At 39.5% G+C, this 21,859-nt stretch overlaps 3 protein-coding genes across 3 annotated transcripts in view; 2 read left to right on the top strand and 1 right to left on the bottom strand.

Moving 5' to 3' along the window:
- Positions 1–21,859, bottom strand: part of slc50a1 (solute carrier family 50 member 1) — a 390,175-nt gene that overhangs the window by 316,082 nt on the left and 52,234 nt on the right. The window lies entirely within an intron of this gene.
- Positions 2,529–8,370, top strand: si:dkey-92i15.4 (pro-interleukin-16). Its single transcript, XM_062422808.1, has 8 exons — positions 2,529–3,664; positions 3,743–3,802; positions 4,679–5,441; positions 5,535–5,730; positions 6,433–6,531; positions 6,626–6,875; positions 6,964–7,080; positions 7,718–8,370. Exons 1-8 carry the CDS (start codon positions 2,845–2,847, stop codon positions 7,879–7,881), a joined length of 2,469 nt encoding a protein of 822 aa, XP_062278792.1. The 5' UTR covers positions 2,529–2,844; the 3' UTR covers positions 7,882–8,370.
- Positions 10,314–15,419, top strand: aqp10a (aquaporin 10a). The gene is made up of 6 exons (XM_062423106.1): positions 10,314–10,397; positions 11,658–11,784; positions 12,173–12,310; positions 12,601–12,719; positions 13,037–13,254; positions 15,209–15,419. Exons 1-6 carry the CDS (start codon positions 10,314–10,316, stop codon positions 15,417–15,419), a joined length of 897 nt encoding a protein of 298 aa, XP_062279090.1.

Here is a 21,859-nt window from a genome sequence, read left to right as displayed (position 1 = left end):
TGAGCCTCTACATACCACCCAAAACTGTAAGTGCTGGTAACTTTTTTCTTTCTTCTTTTAAATTTGATACTTCTCTGTGAGCTTAGCAGTTTGTTCCTTGTACATCTGCAATTCAATGGCTGTTTGTCCACCTTCCCACTCTGCAGATCCAGTTTTTCCACAAACAAAGCTTCTTCTTTAGTCTGAATATAAACTATCACCAATCTCAGATGTTTATCTCCTTCAGTCGACATTACAATCCCACAGACTCACAGTTCTGGAGGACACGTGTGTCTGCTCTGGAGTTCTGTTTTGTTGTTCATATGTCATGTGAGAGGTGTACTTGTAACAATATTTATCCCTGCTGGTATTTCTGGGTCTCGATGAACTCTTTGTGGTCTCTGGTCTCAATTAAAGGTGCTCTGATATTATGTAGTTTGATACCTGCTCAGCCCAGATGACTGGACTCAGGTTTGCCTGAGGTGCGGTGATATTATAAGCCTGTGTTGGGAAATGTCATTCTTGTTCCGTTTCACACAATTATCTGAACTGTATCTCCTCTCCCCTGAGCTATGAAATGCTGATGTCACGTTGTTGAGCAAGAGACAGTGTTTGAAGTGTGTATGTAACTGTGAGTGTGTGTGTGTGTGCATGCACATTTTTTGGTATAAACACCTACCTTGCCGAGACCAAAGCCTGGTCCTAATGAGGCAAAATATAATTTCTGAGGTCCTAGGTAAGGTTAGGGGTAAGGTGTGAAATGGTTATTATGGTTAAGGTCAGGTTTAGGGTCTGGGATAGGCTGTCTACAATGAAATTAAAACCAATTAACTGGTGACGGCTTGTCCAGTTGGGGACAAAAGCTCCAGTCTCCAGTCGGTAGATTTTTGGGTCACTGGTTAAGGTTAAGGGTAGGGTGTGTGTGTGTGTGTGTGTGTGTGTGTGTGTTCACACTCCCTGTTGAGACATTTAGTGTAACACATTGAACTGTAGTCAGGAATGCTACTCTGTGAGAAGATGAAAAATAGGGAGAAAACAACAATGGGAGGGGGAGGAGAGAGAGAGAGAGAGAGAGAGAGAGAGAGAGAGAGAGAGAGAGAGAGAGAGAGAGAGAGAGAGAGAGAGAGAGAGAGAGAGAGAGAGAGAGAGAGAGAGGGGAAAAACAGAGAGAGGATAAACCAGTGTAGCCAGTTTTCGTCACTGTATGCAGTCCATCATGCAAAGCTGATGGCAAGAGAAGAAGACAGAGAGAGAGAGAGGTTAGGAGCTGATGTCATTACAGAGCACTGCCTTCATTATGAGCGCATGTCAACACAATGGCCTGGGACAAGTACAGAAATCACTCATTAGAAAGGTAAGGTGCATTTGTGTGAATGAATATGTGAGTAGATTCATCAGAAAATTTGTAATTGTGTTAGTGAGTAAATGTATGTTGTTTTTGTCTTATCTCTAGGTACATTTTTGTTTTTCTTGTTGTCAGTTGCAGTCAATCGGAGTTTAAAGTAAATGGGGCTGCGTTGCCCAGGTTACCCAGATGGGAGGCTTTGTGACCTAGCAGAACAGGTGTTTCTGTAAACCGACACTCATACTCGCCTGCATTGGAAAGCACCACCTGGGACTTTCTCCCAAAGTTCCACACTGTAACCTAGACTTCTTAAAACACCATTTACAACTTTTTCCTAGTTATTCATTACATGCTTATCTAATTCACCTCTTTGTTTGTTAATGTCAATAGCAATGATTGGATCCTATCTCCAAGATTATGATTGATCAAAGATGCTTTCACTGCAAAAAGCCTTATATCCCTGATGAGCCATTGTCCATCTGTAGCCTAACTAGTATCCTAGTTTCACTAGGATGTATGTAAATAAACTGCTTACTTTTTCCTTATCTTGTCAGTCTTATCTGATCCTTTTACATTACTCCACTGTTACTAAGCTTCAATCAGTTGTTGTCTTCCTTCTGACATGCAGCACAGAGACTGATTGTGGTACTTTAATGCATTGTTTTTGCTGAGTGGATTGCTGTTGGGTGGGTTTTTCAAGTTTTTGCTTCAGGTTTAGCTGACGTTGACAGGTAGTCATGTTGCTTGTGTAAACAGTTGCTATGATATGTGTGTACAACAGAGAGCTGAGTCTTACTGTTGTGTCAATGGGCTCATTGACTCAGTATGCAGGGAATGTTAGGAAGGCAGGGACGTGTTGCAAAATGACATAACTGACAGGGGTTTTGAGTGAGGGTAGTGTTTTTGGTTCTCTGGCACTCATGCCCTATCTTTTGTTCTATTTTTTCTCATCCTGTTCTATCTCTCTTTTATCATGGCCATATCTTCTCCATTCATTGTCCACTTTCTTTTCCACAATATGTTATGTTTCCTGTCCTCAACCAGTGTGTATGATTTCTGCTTGACCATTTTGAGCAGCCAGAGCAACCACAATCCACATATCACAACATTCCAGCCAAATCCATTCTGAGGATGGAAATTTGTACATTTTTATGCTTGGCAGGAAATGGGAGCTGTTTGCTGAAGTTGTGCTGGGGAACTGAAGACTCCCGGGGACAGAACAACAAAGAATCAAGAGGAGGGGTCCAGAGGATACACCACCCAACCACAAGTAGCATCACTGAAATGTCCAACCTTTTCAACCAGGATTTGTGTTATTGCAATAATTTAAACATGCAAGGACTATAGTCATTCAGCTGGTTTTTACACACTTAAAACTGTAACGTTCAGACAAATTGCTTCCACAGTGCAGTCTTAAAGACAGTTGCTTGGAATATCTTAAATATCAAGTTCACTCTTCCACTCTCTTTTTGGGATTTGGCACTTGACAGGTGGTCATTAACTTTGTTTACTCTCAGACAATGGACTTGTCCTTGCTTCCTACTCCAGTGAGTGAGCACAACAGTCAGAGGGCAGGAGCACGCTTCACTGTACGACCAGCCAACTCTCCCTCTTACAGTATTACTCGCAGGCCAGGTGTTAGAAAACCCAGGGATTTTTCAGAGGAGGAGAGGGAGAGCGTGGAGGAAGCTGGAGAAAGAGAGATATATAGGAAAAATATTTGCACAAATGGTGCAAACAAGAAGGATGACACAGTCACTGGATATCAAACCAGGACGGACAACAGTGACAAAGGTCAGTGTGAGTCCTTGGTGAAGGAAACATCAAGCTACAAACTGTCTACCATGCTGTACCAGAATGGCACTGCAGACAAAAACATCATAGACTTTGGCGTTGACAGAAGTCATAACCCTGCATCTGAAAGCCAGGGAAAGACAGAGTGGAGAGGGTACGACCTGGCAAGTAGAAGTAAGAGTTTAGATTGGAGGACAAGGGCAAGAAGCCCTGACAGATCACCTGACATGTCATGCAAACAAGGAGGGGACATCAGTAAACAGGGTAGGATAGGACTTGATGGTGTGAGGGGCAGGTTGATGTCCGCAATAAATAACTCCTCAGGTACAAGTAATGTTCAAGAGAGGATCCCAGTGAGTTATATGACCCAGACTTTGGACAGGGTCAGGAGGGATCATTCACTCCCTTCCAGGCTGAGGCCACAGTCTGGTCCTGGCTCTGGTTTCAGAGAGACAGCTTCATCTGTGCCCAAAGGAGGCCAGAGTATATCAGATCGGATAGAGAAACTCTATGGGTCTGCTGGTTTTAGTAAAACAGAGGATTACAGCAAAATTAGGGACTTTTCGACCTCTGTGAGAGACTGGTGTGAAAGGGAGGGACAAGCTACAATGTCCCATTGCAAAGGATCAACCCCAGATTTCCACATTTCGTCACAGCAGAGGTCATATGAGAAGGGAGCAGGAGGCACTTTCCCAAGGCGTTTCTCCTCAGTTGAGAAAAGCAGCCCAAGTCCAGTGGAAAACAGGACATCATTCACCTGTACAACTCAAAAAGAGATCGCAGGTTCTGACCATTCAATTTCTCCAAGGACAAGCAGGAACAAGGAGAGAACACAAGAAGGACAGTGGCAAGACCAGATCCACAGCAGGTATTCAGAGGAAGGCGGAGTTAACTGGGGTAGAGGGTTAGTGGAGACAGGCACAATGTCTCTGGATAGAGCCAGGAGCAAGTGCACTGTAGCATCTCAGATTAGATCGATAAGGGCTGCAGGAGGAATTACTGCTCCTCCACAGTCAAACACTTCCTCAGAAGAAATTTCTTTTGGAGGTCCATCTGAAACCAGAAAGAGAAGAGCAAGTGGAAGTAAGGATCTGGGAAGAGCAAACCATGGAGAGGTAAAGGGCGAGACACTGAGAGAAAGAACTAGGATAGAGGGTGGAGTATTGAACAGTAGTAATGCTGATGAAGATGACGAGGTGTTTGATTCAAACCCACAGAGAATCAGAATGAAAACAGTGGAAAGGAATACATTTCCAGAGAAGCCAGCAGCCAGTGTGAGAAATAAAATAAATCAGTTTGAGGCTCTGACACAGAGATCCCAGGGCATAGCAGCAGACAGGGCCCTGATGACCAGACGGACCTTTTCTGTGCCTACGCAACAAAGCAGGGGCCAAGATGGAGTGAAGAAGAGTGCGTCAGCAAAAGCAATAGGTGGACTGAAGAACAAGTGGGTGGGATTAAGAGAGGGAGGGGAAAAAGCTGACGAGAAAGTGACAGGAGTAGGAAAGAAGCTCGGGTCAGAGAGATCTTTATCGGTAGATGTGGTTGGACTAAGATTAGGGAATAAAGAGACTGGAGGGAATTATTTGGCAGAGAAGGAAGGAAAAAGTACAGACAGTGGTAACAACTGGACTAGTGATTTTGGTAAATATTCAGAACTCAAGCATACATTAGAAATCCCCTTAAATGAAGGAGCTCAGCAACGTTGCAGAAACTTTTATGTAGACAAATCTGATTTCTCCAAAGTCTCCAGCCCTGAGGAAACGCATAATAAGGACATGACGGACAACAATGCAGCATCTGGGCTACTGTCTAACTCCAGAGAATCTCTTGAGCTGTGTGGTGTGAAGAAAATGACACCCAGTGGGATTACTCCACCTGTTAGTGATGATGACAAGACTCCAACAAACACCCCAAACCACTCACCCTTTCTTTCACCACAAAATGCCACTCCCAATGCAGAGACTGAAAATAAAAGTACTTCACTCCTCACACAAGCAACTACAACTCACCCTGAAACAGACTCCCCACCTCTCCTACGTCCCCTGGCCACTTCCTCCCACAGCAACCTCCATGATCTCATCTCTCCAGATGCCAGCACAGCCTATCCAAAAGGGAAGAAACAGGCATTTGACCTGGATGCTTGGCTAGCTGGCTTAAACTCAAAGATTAAGGTCTGGAATGATGACGAGGATGATTATGAAGATGATGATGAAAGTACGCAGAAAGATGAAGATTCAAACTATGATTCAGACTCTGGGGAGTCCTCGGTGACTATCACCAGTAACATGAGCCAGTCAGATCGCAGGAGCTTCTGTGTCAGGTAGGAAATATTTTAAAATTATCTGGGTTGATTTGACAGAGATGCTCCCAACAGTTTTTTCACCCTCTGTTCTCTCCACTCTCCTCCCTGTAGTCTTTCGGACCTGTGTAACTTTGCTGGAGTTGACTATGAGTCAGAGAATGACAGCGATGAGGGGCAGTCAACATGCCAGCGGACTGCCTCGCTGAGCTCAGACGTGTCTGCACTGTCTTGTGTGTCTATAATGCCCAGTGAGGAGCTCGACAGGCTGCTGGAGGACGTCAGGGGTCTGGGAGACAACACCCTGCAGGTACCGAAAGAGCTGCAGCTGACCTTTAGAAACTGTTTACATGCTTTGCTGTGATATTAAACCAAATTTCTTATCATAACCATGAATTATGTCACTTTTACAATTCCATTTTATCTCTCTCTCTCTTTCTCTGGCTACAGTTCATCATTTTGGTGGCCCCTCTTGGCATTAACTTGCATTTAAATATGATTTAATAAGAATACATTACATCAGTGGTTTCCAACCCAAGGACTGGGCACCTCCAAAGGGCACAAGATAAATCTGAGAGGTCAAGAGATGATAAATGGAAAAGAAGAAAAAATAAAGTTCTGCTACATAAATTGTATTTATTTTGGGGAACTTTTCTTTGATCTTAGCTTTTTTTGTGAAACATTTGGCCTCAAGCAGTTATTTAAATGAAGCCATACAAGAAAAATAGAGGAGAAATGTCTCTTTGGTGACCCAAGTAGACACTGCTTCTTTGCAAAGGGTCACCAGCCAAAAAGGTTGGGAACCACTGCATTACACATTCCTATTATTATATTGCCAGAGATATTGATACTAAGACCTAAATACTAAGACCTAAAAAATGACATTAAGATCATCCATTACATCACTTCTTGCTCTCATTTCTTAATTAAAATTTGGAAAAATATTTTAGAAATCAAATTGAGATTGTAACTACAGTTTCTTCTCCATTCTGACTACCTTCCTTTTTTGCAGGACTATAATGATGTGCAGGTGGTGGTCCTCCATAAGGAGGTGGGAGTGGGACTGGGCTTCAGTGTGGCAGGTGGCGTGGACCAGAACAAGCCAGTCACTGTGAGAAAATACCACTATTTTCTTTCCTCTGAGAGAAATATTTAAATATATTGTCTGTAGCTTCTTCATTTGTTCCTCAATGTCTTCTCCTTAGGTCCACAAGGTGTTTCACTCAGGTGTGGCAGCACAGGAAGGCTCCATAAGCGAAGGGGACCAGGTCTTGTCGATCAATGGCACAGCGTTGTGTGATTTCGCTCATTGGGAGGCCCTGAGGGTCCTGAGACGAGCAAAAACTCGTGAGATGGGGGTGGTGGTCTTGAGGAAGGGAGGTGTAAGCAACATCTCAAAGGGGGGAGCACAGATAAATAATCAGGGACTAACACAGACTCAGATAACTGAGACAGGTGAGAAGTCACAATTTAACAGAACAGACATTTGTCCTAAATCTGCCATAATATCAAGTGAGATACTATGTTTTTACACTGCTTTCAGGTCAGCGTGTGTGTGTAAGTCTGGTGAAGAACAGCAGGGATCTTGGCTTCAGCCTAGAGGGAGGTGTAGGTTCTCGTCTTGGGAACAGACCGCTCTCCATACAGAAGATCTTCCAGGGTGAGAACATGAGCTCAATATGTCAGTTCTTCATAGAGAAAGTTTGATATTTCACATCAAGAGGTGGACATAACATATATGACATGGCTAAAAGTATATAGATAACCAAAGAAAGCAAACACTCAAATATTGCATCCATATGTGATTGTTGAACATCTCATTCTAAAAACATGGGGAATAATCTACTCCTCTAGGAAAGATCTCCACAAACGTTTTGGCCGATAAGGCCTGGATACCAGTTAGAGTTTCAGTTCATGCCAAAGGTGTTGGGAAGGGTTGAGGTTTGTGCTTTCTGCAGGCCATTCAAGTTCTTCCACACCAAAATGAGAAAACTATTTATTTATGAACCTGGCTTTGAGCAGCAGGACTTTAATGTTGAAACAGGAAACAGTCCTTCCCAGACTGTTCACTGTAGTGAAAAACACTATAAAGTAATTTTGCATGGTTAGTTCAGTTAACTGAGACCCAGACCAAAAGTACACAAAAGTCTTTGAACCTGTATGGGTCTAGTGTATCTTGAATTCATTCTCTCAATCTTCTCAAGACAAGTAAAATTTCATGTCTGAAGTAGTTTATTAAGAAAGCTTCAATTGTGCACCCAGTTATTAAATGTTACCTTTCATTTTTTCACTCTCAGGAGGTCCGTTTGATAAGGTTTTTCCTGGCGATGAGGTGGTGGAGATTGAAGGTATAAGCGTGGTGGGGATGAGACGCCTGGAGGCCTGGACTCTGATCAGACAACTTCCTCCTGGGCCTGTAGATGTGATATTATGCCGGTCTATTACACATCTGGAAACATGAGCATTATTGAAGTGCTATGTGCACAGTGAAGTTCAGGGAATGATAAAATGACAGAAAAGAAACTAAAAGCCATCCATGAGAGAGAGCCTAACCTGCAATTAACTGCACTATTTGAGTATAATGGCATTTACGCAATTAATTTGTAGTTATAGCCATTATAACAAAGCTCTAAAGGGAAAAAAACATAATCCTAGAGACCAGGTCAAAGCTGTGTATCATTTGTGAATTACAGATATTCAGCTCTCTTTATATATTTTAAAGACTGCATCTACCTCAAGAACTGAGATATTTCTGCACCAGCCAAAATAAAAATGCACTGATGGCTCATACATTTGTGAAGTCTTGCAGATATTGTAACAGATAGTTTTTCACTTAAAAGCTTGTAGTGTGGCACTGCACCTGTATATGAAACATGAAAAACATTGTCAATATGTTGTAATATATTGTGAAAAGATGCTAACTGCATTTAGAGTTTGTAATGCTTTTTAATAAATCCTAACTTAAACTGATGCTTTTTGTTCTTGTGTACTGTAGAAGGGGAAAGACTGATGTGATATTATCTTTTCAACTCACAGACAGATGGTTGGGAGAAAACAGTGCAGCAGGGTATTGATATTTCCTTTTATACGTTACTGAACAGTGATACTTCTCAAGAGGAGATGTGATAAGATAAGATGTCACTGTTCAACTTTTACAATCTCTTCACAACATGTCAAACTTTATTGCATTACCTCTTTTCTACGCAAATTCTCAAGCTCATTTAAAATAAAATGGCAGTAGAAATGATAAAAATAGAAGTATATGCAACAATGAGGATGCAAAACCGGCTTTGCGTGTCAAATAGTCTTGGTGTGATTTGTATCTTATCAGATGTTAACTCGTTTTCCTGCTTCACTCATGTGCCTCCTGGATATTTATCAGCAATAGCATGATTCTCTACTCCTACACAGCAATTATTTGGGGTTACATAATCCATTGGGAGTCCAGAGTTCAGAGAAGAGAGATTGTTGGGGGGATCGTTCTGTTCCATTACAATTTAAATAAATCAGTCACATTACCAACTCAGGCAGCTTTTTTAAGAACTTAAGACTTATTTGTTTACTAGAATAAATATATTTAGATCAACAGTGGCAGTCTAGTTTGTTGGAGAATGGCGATGAATGAATGATATTGATCAAACTGAAGAATTTCTTCCAGACATCTGTGGAGAATTTTAGCATTTTCTCTGCCTTTATCAACACACACCAAAATTAGCCCTCCAAAACAATATTCCTATAGGTGGAGCTCTTGAGCAGCCCTAAATTTAATTTTTAAAAGAGATCCATTGCTAAAACCTAATGTCAGTCAGGTTAAAGTTGACTCTATTATATTAGCTCAATTCCTTTTTTTCCCCATTTTGTTAGTTTATACACAAACTTGAACATGAAAACGTGTCCCTTACAAGCACACCAGCATCATTTATGACTTTCAAAGTTTTAGATTTGGCAATCGTTGTGAATAAAACCTACAAATTACAGTATGTATATTATTATATTTACTTCAGTTTGTTAGTGTTTCCTGTTGCAGTCTCTCACATGGACTCTGTGTGGCACCTTGGACAGGTTGAGGACATACAGTTAACACATTAACATACAATAATGTTATTATAAGCAGATATAAGTTAGTTAATTTTTATAAAGAATTTGTCAACAGTCATAATTTCTTCTATGCAGAGACAACTGTGTCCCTTTATTGTGATTCTGTTAATACACTGGTTTCCTTATGGGTTCCTACATACAAAATACATTAATAAACACTTACATCTGCTTGCAACTACATTATAGTGTGTTATAAACATTTATTTGCTGTTTATGTATTGTTTACGCTGTCTATGCTAAGTAGATTTATTTAAAGTAGAAGTGTTAGCAAATATAGAGTGCATGAAAATGAGGAAAAACGGATCTATAGTATCTGTCATAAACATCTGATTTCTTGCAATTATTACGCTGATTTCTGCTGTAAGTGTATAATGCATATCCTGTAGCTCATTTCCCTCTGTCAGAGCTGTTGACACATAATCTGAATGTTTATGGCTTCGGTCGAACAATATTAGTATATTACACTCTCTGCAATAGCCAATCCTACAGTGTGACAACCTGATAAAGAAGTAATAGTGTTTGACCAGCTGTTGAGACGGAGAAAGCAGAGGAGAGACATCCAGGTAGAGGTGGGATACAGTGCACAGGTTTCTCCAGATGCCCAGAAGGAGGTTGTGACTAAAAACTTTATTTTTTGTCACCTTCTTCACTAAAAGCACCACATTAGCTGCTCCACTGACAGACAGACTGAGCTGAGGCCAGCAGCTGGTCGGTCTGACAGTAGAGACAGACAGACAGAGAGCTGAGTTCACATGATAAGAAGAGGGATTTCATTTTCATTTTTCAACTCCAATCATGGTGAAGCTGCGTTTACTGAGAGTGAGGAATGCCCTGGTGCGAGAGTGTATGGCTGAGTTCTTGGGAACTTTTATCTTGCTGGTAAGTGACATGTGACTCTGTGAGTTAGCTTTTGATGCTAAAAAGATCCACACAGGGTTCAGAGAGTATGGGGTTTCTTTAAACCTCTTCAAAGACAAAAGTGATAAATAAGCTTGAAAAATATTATATTATAAAAGAGAAACAATATTAATATATAAACTAACTTAACATGACTTTTCTAGATCTCGTCTTAATTTACACAAACTTGCTTTTCTTATTTGAAGTTAACTTTTTTGGGGGAATTTAATTACATTTTATTTTATCATTTCAATTCGTTTTCTAGGTTTTGGGAGATGTGAGTAATATATGTTGTATGTCTTTAAATGTGAAGTATTACAGCATCTTAAAAAAACTCATATTTGTAAGTTTGCACCAAAGTTTGAAATGTATCATAAATCAAAGAAAATATGAAAAGATTGTCTATATATAGTGAATATGTTTTGTGATTTAATTATTTAAAAAAACGTTCTTGTATATTTGTATATTTTAAAGAATCAAAAAATTATTGGGATGGACCGAGTATCCAGTATTATTCAGTTACCATGTGAACTGATGAGGAAATGTTACCATTCCTATTTTAATTGAATTAGTTTATTGTGCTCTGCCAAAAGAAGAAAGTCTTTTGGCTGCCAGATATATACAAAGCAACATTGAACTTGACATAATCCATAAAATGAATTAGTTACAACAACTAAAGTCAATTTACATGCAGATCCGTGTCACGTTTCATCACTTCACCTACTTAATTTCCAGCTACAACTTTGATATATTTGACCTTAACACGATGTTGAGTTTAATGTGACCTCCTGTAATACATTGATAATACAAGTTAATTAGTGATTTATTGACTGTGAAGTTTGAGCATAAACCACATTGTTGAGGGTGGGTTCTTCATGAGATTAATGTGTAATATACAAGTGTGTGTTTACTTGCTACACGCGCTCATCTGTGCGTCTCAGAGTCACATTGTTTGTTTTATGGTCATTTAGATAAGAAGCGGCTAGTGTCATGACAAAGTCTAAGTTTATGAGGTTATGGAAATAATATTGAATATTGAACCGAATCATTGGTTTGATACATAAATAGTTAATCAATCCCAAAGATAGTGTTACAATATGTGCACTTGTATATTTGCTTGTATGTGATTGAGGTGGCTTTTCACTTTTGCCATGGAAGGATTGTCTTTTGTTCTTGTTTAGTTTACAGTATTTCCAAGACTTATCGCTCTTTCTCTCTATCTCTATCTTATCTGCTGTGAAGCTCTTTGGCTGCTCTGCTGCAGCGCAGATGAAGACCAGCAGAGAGACAAAAGGCCAGTTTCTGTCAGTCAACATGGCCTTCTCTGTGGGTGTGATGTCGGCCATGTACCTCACCAAAGGCATCACAGGTAAAAAAAAAAATGGACACTAACTTTTCCAATTGATGTGATGTTTTAACTTATCACACTCTCATGCCTGAGAAATGACCATACAACCCAACAGTAGAGTTCAATTTGCTGCCTTACACTCTGAGTTATGACTTTTACATTACTGCAGACATTCACTGATCTGAGCACTCTAGATTTATCACATTAATAACTAGGACTCTTTGGCTTTGTCCAGCTTTTCAAGGTCTTCAGTCTGACTGATATCCACCTAGTAGACAACTACTCCTGGCTGACACACTATATGGCTGCAAATAATCAGATATTTCATTACCGGCCAATCTTTCTCACTGTAATTCACTTTAACTTCCTCTCTTCCTCTTCTCCATCTCCTGTTTTTTTTTCTCTGTAGGTGCCCATCTGAACCCAGCGGTAACTCTGAGTTTCTGTGTGTTGGGGAAGGCGCAATGGGGGAGGTTGGTGCCCTACTGCCTTTCCCAGCTGCTGGGAGCATATATGGCATCAGGGCTTGTCTATCTAGTCTACTATGGTTTGTCTTTTTGGCACCTCAAACGCTGATATCATTGACATACAGATGGGTGATAAATAAAATAAAAATATAAGAAATGCAGATGCACAAAAGCGCAAGAGGTTAAAAGGCTTCATTATGAAAATTGTATGCATTAGCTGAGATTTTGGGCTATGTTAGACAGCGTTTTTCACCGCCATCAAAACATCAAATAACATACATTTCGCTCATCTGCACTCTATATACATCCATATTTGGATCCTGTTTGTTTTTATGTTTGTTTCACATCATGACCTCTGTTTCTGCTTCAGATGCTATTATGGACTTTAGTGGAGGAGTGTTGACTGTTTATGGCCCAAATGAGACAGCCTCAATATTTGCCACATATCCATCTGAGTACATGACATTGGGCAGAAGTTTCCTTGACCAGGTGAGTTGGGAAGATAGGTCACCTTTTACTGTACACAGCAGACTTTTTTACTTTTCATGGCAGGAAAAGTGCACCAATAATGTAAATGATGGCTCTGTTTTATTTGAGTGTGTCAGGAAGTCATGACAGTGTGACAGTGAGCTAGCATGCACATTACCAGGACCCTGAAACAGAGGGTAGCCATCATTAATTGAATTATTCACATCTGTGCTTTTCCTACTGTGACATTTCAAAAATGTTCATAAGAAAGGTTTTCATCAGCACTTTAACAACTGTTTTATTGATCTCATTCTTGCTGTGTTTATACATTCTATTAGGTAGTGGGCACCGGCATGCTGATGTTGTGCATCCTGTGTTTGAATGAAAAGAGGAATACCCCTGCTCCCTCAGAGCTGATCCCTCCTATAGTGGCAGTGATCGTTCTGGGGATCTCCATGTCAATGTCAGCTAACTGTGGTGGTGCAATAAATCCTGCTCGGGATCTAGGGCCACGCCTTTTTACACTGACTGCAGGCTGGGGCATAGAGGTCTTCACGTAAGTATCTTATCTTACATATAAAGTGTACATGAACAGTACTAAACATACACAACTTCCCTCACTGATAATTTAATTAAATATTTTAAGGCCATCCTGATCAACGGGCACAATTAATTAAAGCTTTTATAATTACAGTTGAAAAGCATTACGGTTATTATTGATCTTTGACCTTTTGTGCCTCATAGTATCATGTATGTCAAAGGTTATCAGATGTTAGAGCTGATTTTAGCAGGACCAAAGGCACAAGATCCTTGGGACACTCATGTGTCAGCTTGTTACCGAACATCTGATGATGCAACATGTGTCTTTATATGATCTTATGATCCTGCAGTTTTTCTGTGGTTCACAACCGTTACAAACTCTAAATTAACTCTGAACAAGCTGGCAAGCACAAATAATTGCCTACTTACACACAGAGCAACATTATCATCCCATTGCAGTTTTCTTTGAAAATTTAAGTTAGCTCTGTTTTGGGATCCATCAACAGAAAAAAAACTTCTGAAGCTTCAGCTTGCTAAATGTTCTTGACTAGCTTGTCGGTACTGCTGTTCAAAACTGCTGGATTCAAACCGGACACATATGGCACTTCATGGTTGCTGCTTTAACACCAGTACAAAGGTGACTGGCTTAAGGATCCAAACAAATATCTCTAGCATTGTCGATTTTGTTGTCTGAGGGTTCATAATGCACAAAACCTCTGATATAACATAGACATTTGATTAAATGTTAATTTAAAAAAAATAATGCAGCTTTAAAGACTGTGTAAAGTGAATTCAAACATTTTCTTCTAAACACATTAAATAGGTCATAAATGTGTTTATAAAAAGCATTTCAAACATTTACATTTGAGTTGTGGAGCTAGGCTTCACAAACTGTTTTTCAATCATAGACTGTATATAAGAAATGGACGTAACATCCGTGACGTCACCCATTGGTTTGTGGACTGCTGCTCGGAGGCCAATAGTTTCAGATCTGAGCAGTGCCATCTTGAAAATTGCAGGTGCATGCCGGGAAAAATAAAAACACAGATTCTACTTATATGGGCAACCTGATGCTAACCAAGTTAGCTGTTACGACGAACTATAACCACAAAACTCCGGAGAAAACTGTCGGTGTGAAACAAGTTTACGGCTATTTCCTGCAGTCTATCTGTCCGCGCTCCTGAACCTGTGAATCAATCAACCTGTCAATTACGACGTAGCCACACCCTAATGCATACCCTGCTTTATCGTCAAATATAAAATCAGGGAGGCCAAAATTTCACAAATGAACATCATACTGCATTGAAGAAGGCTTTAAACTAAACTAAACGATTGAGACCATAAACACATTTTGAAAACGTTTACTGAGGTTAAAAATCAATTGAGAAGTTGGTGAATTCTCCATTGACTTGTATAAAGATGGAAGTCCTTTTGACACCAAACGGTCGCCCCTGGTGGCCTTTTGATAGAATGCAGTTTTAAGTTACTTCTGCATTGGCCTCATTTCAGAGGACCGGAACTCCCCGCCTGGTTTCAATATTTCTGTGTTCAGGATTTAGTGGGCGGGTCTGAAAATCACTGCGGCAGTGATTGGCATAAACCTGCCCCTGCTGCTGTATAGTCCATGTTTCTGGTAGAGGTGGTGACTTTGATTAACAGGTGACACTTGGTAGGGGGCGGGGTTTCAGCGAACTCGGCGGGCACTCCAACAGTGTTTGGGAGCAGAGACAGAGGCTGATTTTTACACAACTTTGAAGCCTAATTTCATATATTTGGCGATTTTTTTAATCATTCAAATTTGGCAGGGTGGTTAACAACACACTTTTCTGTGGTATGTCAAACTCAGAACACATATTTATTCTTACTTTACACGGACTTTAAGGGAAAGGAAAGTCTAAATGGCTTCAGAATATTGCACTTGGCTACAAATACTCTACTGTAACTCTGAATATTTTCGTTCTGTTCTTCAGGTGTTACAACTATTGGTTCTGGGTTCCCTTGGTGGCCCCACCTATTGGAGGAGTTTTAGGTAGTTTAATGTATTTGTTTTTCATTGAGTGGCACCTTCCTGATCCAGACCCTCCAATGGACCAGTCCAGTCTCGCTACCATCAGTGATATTATCAAGCAGCCCACCACTACACAGGAAAATGGGCAAGAGTTCAAGGCTGCATATTTTTAAGTGTTACTGTAATGAAATTGCCCCTATTGTTTTAAATATTGATTTATTCTTAGTAAATTATATTACTGAGTTGTCAAAATGAATATTGAACATAAATTAAGCTGGTAAAGCTTTTTAGTCTAAGAAAAAAAAACATACATCAGTCTGACTCTTTAATACAATACCATTCAACTTTGGAACACTGTTATTATTTCAAATGTTGTGTAAAAAAAAATGTGACTCAAGGTTCACCAGCTTTTCCCCCCTGTATCACACAGTCTCCATCAGTTACAGTATACAGTGTAAATATAATGATTTATGCACTTTAACCTGGGGTTTTCTAACGGGACTGTCTCATTTGTTTCTGTTGAATTGTTTGAACTTGCAATGTGGTATTTCACATTATAAAAATGTCGGTTTCATAAATAAATCCAAGAAGTTAATGTCTTTTGCTATTCATTTCTATATTTCTGTTAGTATCCATTCTGAAATCCTTAGAGGAAAAAGGCAGCTGTATGTGTTGTTGAGTTGATTTGTTATTCTGGTGGCAGGGAGGGAAACTATTTTATTATTTCAATCTGCTAGTAAGCAAATGTGTTTATAAGCCTGCTGCAGTGTTTATTGTATGTGAAGTAAAGAAGGTTAAAGCCTAGTTTGTCTCTCACGTTTGGAGGTCAATATCATAATTGTGAGCGCTGTACCTTTCATCAGTGTTTTAGATTACTCTGGTCTCTTGAGACATACACTCAAGAGAAGATTGTGGCATTGGTTGACTACAGAGTAATGATGTATTTGAACCTTAGAGGTATGTTCACAAAGGTCAAGACTGGAAATTAGTGCTCTGTGACATTGACACAAACTGTAACTACCATCAATTCACATGCAATGATGGGACAAGAGGGTAGAAAAGGACAAGACAACAATCTCAATGGTCTTTGGTAGCCTACTTCTTCCTCAAATTAGTATCCTCTTCTTTTTTTCCCTCTGCTGTAATATTCTCCACAGTAGTCTAAAATGCACTTTCAGGAAATAACAATACACTGACTATAGTGCACATCCATAATCTAACAATATAGACTGGGTTATTCCACACCTGGTGTAATATAGAACAAAAAATAAAACAGTTTGCATACAATACCATCTTTTCATCTCCCACAGTATCCTTTATGCTTGTTATATTATTCTTCGCCGAAACAGTACATTATCTCATACTATAAAGCATATGTGTGCATGCTACAATGTTTTCAAGCATTAAATATGACTGTTGATGAGGATACATTTTTAGTTTAAGTAAGTTTTATGTAGCTGAGGCTGCTGCCCCCGCGATCCGACCCCGGATAAAGCGGCAAGAAGATGGATGGATGGATGGATGGATGGATGGATGGATGGATGGTAAGTTTTATGTTATAGCATTAGGGGGTAACTTTTTGGGGTAAATGGACTGCACTTATAGCACTTTTTTACTTAAACAGACACAACGCTTTACAATTTTTGCCTCTCAGAGACACACACACTCACATTCACACCAATGATAGCTGCCATGTAAGACGGTGGCATCAGTGTTTTGCACAAGGACACTGCAACACAATCACAAGTACAGGAAAAGATGGGGATCAAACCGTCAACCCTGCGATTAGTGGACACTTCGCTCTACCACTTGAGCCACAGCCACTTTGAGTTTTGGACTATAAAACTATGGAATACTGTTTTAAAAGATCTGTTTGTGACATGCCATGAATTACCACTAGAACAAATATTATTATAAAAATGTTTTTTACATCCCCCTTGTTAAATCTGCAAGTGCAGTTTATCTTCCGACAGCATTGTTACAGTTTTGCATCATGGTGAGAATACAGATGTTGTTGACCTTGGACATTAAGCAGATGTTGCAGCAGGTAATGCTGACAGAGCAGCAGGGGGCGGTATGACACCAAAAGAAAAAAGCACATGGCTATTGATAAATGGTAAAGTGTGTCCAGACTGCTAAAGAAACAGTTTTTTTTAAGCGTAAACTTAACTGTTAAGAACAGAAATATGTCCAATTTGAAGTGTTTTAAATATTGTGCTTCCAAACAGTGGTCATTTCTTCAGTAAAAAACATCACAGATGTTGAGCAATATGTCAGATCATCAGTGAATTTGTCCACAAAGTGCAGAAGGTGGAGATGGAGGTGGAGAGTGTGAGGGAGGTGCAGCCCCTCCTCTCCTCTCCATCTTCTCTCTTGGCAGAAGCCAAAGCCAAACCTCCCCTCACCTCGACACGGTGTCTCCAGCACATCCTCTCCCACCTCAGTGGCCTTACATCACGGGCCAGCGTCGCCTCTGATTCAAACTCGAAACCTCATCATGACCTCGGCGAGAGGAGCAGCAGGAACCTTTTTATAACGCCAACTTGAAAAGGTATGTTGTGTTTCCTGTGCTGTTGTGTTAGCTTCCTCGTCATATACAGCATGGCCAGACGGTTTGCCTTATCAACTGATGATATTGATGATTGTCTCGGCTTTCCTGTTGAAGTGCTCAGCTCGTCTTACTGCACCACACTCTGTAACTTACTGTAAAGCTGCTCAGTGCGCGCAGGAGCTCCACTTATTGGTTTGAACTTATTGTAGCCTATAGACTTTTAAGTCATTAAATTTCCCCAAATTTAAAGTGAAAGTTAGTCATGTGACTGTGCATTTACCCAAAGCCACTAGCACTCTAACTGCATTTACTCTAATGGATGTCTATGGACTGTGGACTTTGTGGTGTATAATAAAATTACTGCTGAAGAAGTCCGCAACCTGCCTTTAGAGCAGACCGATTACACTGTGGCTTAACTTTGTTATAGTTATTCTTGTCTTGTTGTTTCACTTTGTTGTTTGCAGTAATCCTGTAGTTTACTTTAACATGATGGTATGCATATATCACACAAAGTCAAGGTATATTTTTTTTTATGATAGCATATAATAATAACATTAGAAACTGTCAAATAACTCAGTCAGAGAATGTGTCAAGTATATTGAGTGTACACAAAGCTGAGCACAGCAGACATGGGGACAGATGATTAAAACAACAACAAAAAAGCAAAAGGCAACCTAACTGCCAAAAGATGCACCGTTACTAATATCAGATATTGGTCTGATACTGATTCAAATAGCTGGATCGGTATCTGGTGTCATTATTTTAATAAATAATGATTCAGTAAAATTATATCTATGTATTTATTTCTTACATTTTGTCCTACAAAGTTAGGAAATAATGTTTAAGTCAAGCATAATGTTGACTCAGTGATCCCAGTCGCTGCCACATAGTGAGCCGTACAGCTTATTAGTGAAAAACTGGTATGGGATCAGTACTTGTTACCAATCTTGAGTGACCGATTACTCATTTTGTCTTTAAAATGTCAGAAAAAAGTGAAACATGCCTTTTATCATTTCTTAGAGTCCATATCGTCATACAGTAGGCTATGTTTTGTTTTTATTTGACGAACAGTCCAAAACGCATGAAATAATCACATATTAATAGCTAAAACCAGTTAATGTTTTATATATTTACCAAAAAAATTACTAAAATGATTATTCAAACTATCAAGATGGTTGCTAGTTGAATTCTTGTCAATTAACTCATCGGTTAATCGACTAATGGTTGTAGCTTTAGTCTCTTTATAAACACAACCAGCCTACAGAGCAGGCCACATGCACAATGCTTTAACTTTTGTTGTTTCAGTTTATTGGTTAGTTTCCATAAGAAAGTAATACAGCTGACTGATGGTCCAACAAACAATATCACCATGGGTCATGGGGAATTATAATAGAAATTTTAATCGATTAAAAACTCGACTGAAAAAATAATCAGCAGCTCGTTCATGAAATTAATCACAAGTTGCAGCCTTAATTTTTTTTTACAACAGTATATCAGAGCAAAGTCTGTAAAATACTTACATAGGTCACCCTAAAACTACTTTAAAATGATGTGAAGAAGAAGAATGCATACTATATGTATATTAGGTGCACATAACAATTATCATTATTGATTGATCTGTCGATTATGACACCGATTCATTGATTAATTAGCTTGTCATCAAAATGTCAGAAAACAGTAAAAATGTCTGTTATAGTTTCCCAGAGTTAACTATAAAATATTGTTTAACATATAAAAAATTCAGTCTACTCTCATAAGACAAGCATGAATTTATCACATCTGAGAAGCTAAAACCAGCAAATTTATATCTGCTATTTTTGCTGTAATTAAAAAAAAACAACATGATTAATTCATTATCAAAATAGTTGCTGAATAATTTTAAATTGATCATCTAGTCAATTCATTGACTAATTGTTGTTCCTCTAATGTGCAACGACTGGAACGATATGGATTGAGACAAAACAAAACAAAATACCATCATATTCCTCTGTAGGTACATCAAAACCAGGAGCAGAAAGTAATCAATCTATAAATTTAACTTTTCCTTTTATAACTAGCGTTCGGGGCAGGAAAGTTCTAATGGCTCAACTTTATCTTAAACCTCTGTTGTCTCAGTCATGTTCTGTACTGTCCTGTGAAAACAACAGTCTCATCTATTCATTCATTTTGAGGGATGTCATGCATCCATTGCTGTCTTATAATTTATTGCTGTAATATCCCAGAGGAGACTAAAAACACAGTATTATACTCTGATGTCATGCACCATAAACCATAAACCCATTTTAAGTACTGAAGACCTATAGTGTGTCTCAACAGGAATATTGCAGTATGTAATGTCTAATATGTGAAGTAGTGAAGCTGGTGTTGCTTTTCAAAGCCACACATTTTATTAAGGATTTTTTGTTGCCCCCAAATCCTTTAAAACGTTTGCCTGACTACTGAGAGATATGAAAGTAATTCTGCCCAGAGGCCAAAAAAGGTGCTCAAATATTCAGTGTATCCCTGGTGTTTCTCACTCCCCCAGCTCCCAGCTTTATTTCATCAAAGCGCTGCAGGTCTATAGGGTTATGTATGTGAGCTGCAAGCCACAGATGTAGAGCATGAGAGAAAGAGAGGGAGGGAGGTTACAACTCAAGACTGAAAAGAGTTGACAGACTAACACCTCTCATTCTAGACTGATAAAAAGATTTAGTACACAATATAGTGTAAAAAGTGAGTCGAGCACTTGCAATAAAAGAGAGTATGGTCAAGAGACTAGGCTGGAAACTGAAGCTGAAAGCTGATCAGCCTAACTCACATGGAGAGAGACAGAGGAGCTCTTCTCAAGAGTATTGATTGGAGACTCACTGCCTTGAGCCCCTGTCAGCCATACTGTTTGTTCCTTCTAGTATGCACTACAACCCCGAGACAAAGATGTATAACGCCTCGCCTCTGCAACCTCATCTCTCATCTTTCTGCCCCTCTGCACCGTCACTTAGCCAAGATAAAACACAGAAAGTGAAAGCAGTGAGATGTGTAATCCTAGCAGGTCAGCATAAATGAAAAGAGAGGAGACATGGTTACAGGGGAAAGTGAGGAGAGGAGAGGATAGGAGAGGAGGAGATGTTTTGCTGTGCTGTGAGTCCAGCAGGGGAGAAATGTCGCTCCATTACTCTTTCTCATCCATTATAGGAGGAGACTGACAGTGGATCTGGAGTGAGCCACAAGCCCCCAGACACAGTATGCCACAGAGATGGATGCAGCTCTCTGAGCTCTCTGCTGAATGTCATTTCCGCATTAGAGCTCTAACAGACCAGAGATGGTCTCATATTTGTCCTGTTGTAATGCCTGACTAATTTTCACTTTCTCTCTGTGAGACAAATAAATGGTGTTCATACCGTGCAAACAATGTCTTCCTGTCATGACACAAAAAAAATGTGCCAGAAAATAGAGCACCACTCTCTGGGTTTGTTTAAGTACAGGCATGTATACTGTGGTCAGTTTCTCTGTCACACTTTATACCAGAATAACATCTCCTATATAAGCACTCCAACCCTCTGCTGTTGGACCTCCTTGCTTGAGCTGCAATGATTAGATGATTAATCGATTGACAGAAATTATATTATATAATTATAATATATAATCTATTATAATAATTGTGTTGAGTGTTTTTAAAGGAAAAATACTAAAACTCTCTAGTGCAATCTTCTGAAATGTGAATTTTCTCTGGTTTCTTGAATCCTCTGTGATAGTAAACTGAATATCTTTGGGTTGTGGACTGTTAGTCGGCACAAAACAAAACATTTAAGGATGCATCTTGGGCTTTGGGAAACAATCAACATGTATGACCATTTTAAAGACCAAATGACTAATCAGTTAATTGAAAAAAATCATCAACATATTATTTAGTACTCAGTAATTGGTACTTCTCTCCTGCCTTCTTTCTTTCTGAAGACAGTCCCATGGGCCATAGCAGAAGGAAGACGGCAGAGTGGAGATGTTCAGAAAGAGGCCTCCTCCAGGTCAGTACCCTCATCGCCTTTTCCATTCAGGTGAACGTGTTTCTTTAGTATCTGTGGTCCT

Source organism: Scomber scombrus, chromosome 7, assembly GCF_963691925.1.
Source record: "Scomber scombrus chromosome 7, fScoSco1.1, whole genome shotgun sequence".
Taxonomy (NCBI): Eukaryota; Metazoa; Chordata; class Actinopteri; order Scombriformes; family Scombridae; genus Scomber; species Scomber scombrus.
Note: the sequence above shows the minus strand (reverse complement) of the source record. Positions and strands in the feature narration are given on the sequence as shown.

Excerpts from the sequence above, each read along its gene's own strand:
- si:dkey-92i15.4 (XM_062422808.1), top strand. The coding sequence starts at position 2,845 with ATGGACTTGTCCTTGCTTCCTACTCCAGTGAGTGAGCACAACAGTCAG. Across the intron at positions 3,665-3,742 it reads TAGTAAAACAGAGGATTACA|GATCAACCCCAGATTTCCAC; the intron begins GCAAAATTAGGG and ends CCCATTGCAAAG. Across the intron at positions 3,803-4,678 it reads ATATGAGAAGGGAGCAGGAG|GGAATAAAGAGACTGGAGGG; the intron begins GCACTTTCCCAA and ends GACTAAGATTAG.
- aqp10a (XM_062423106.1), top strand. The coding sequence starts at position 10,314 with ATGGTGAAGCTGCGTTTACTGAGAGTGAGGAATGCCCTGGTGCGAGAG. Across the intron at positions 10,398-11,657 it reads TGGGAACTTTTATCTTGCTG|CTCTTTGGCTGCTCTGCTGC; the intron begins GTAAGTGACATG and ends TCTGCTGTGAAG. Across the intron at positions 12,311-12,600 it reads TGTCTATCTAGTCTACTATG|ATGCTATTATGGACTTTAGT; the intron begins GTTTGTCTTTTT and ends TTTCTGCTTCAG.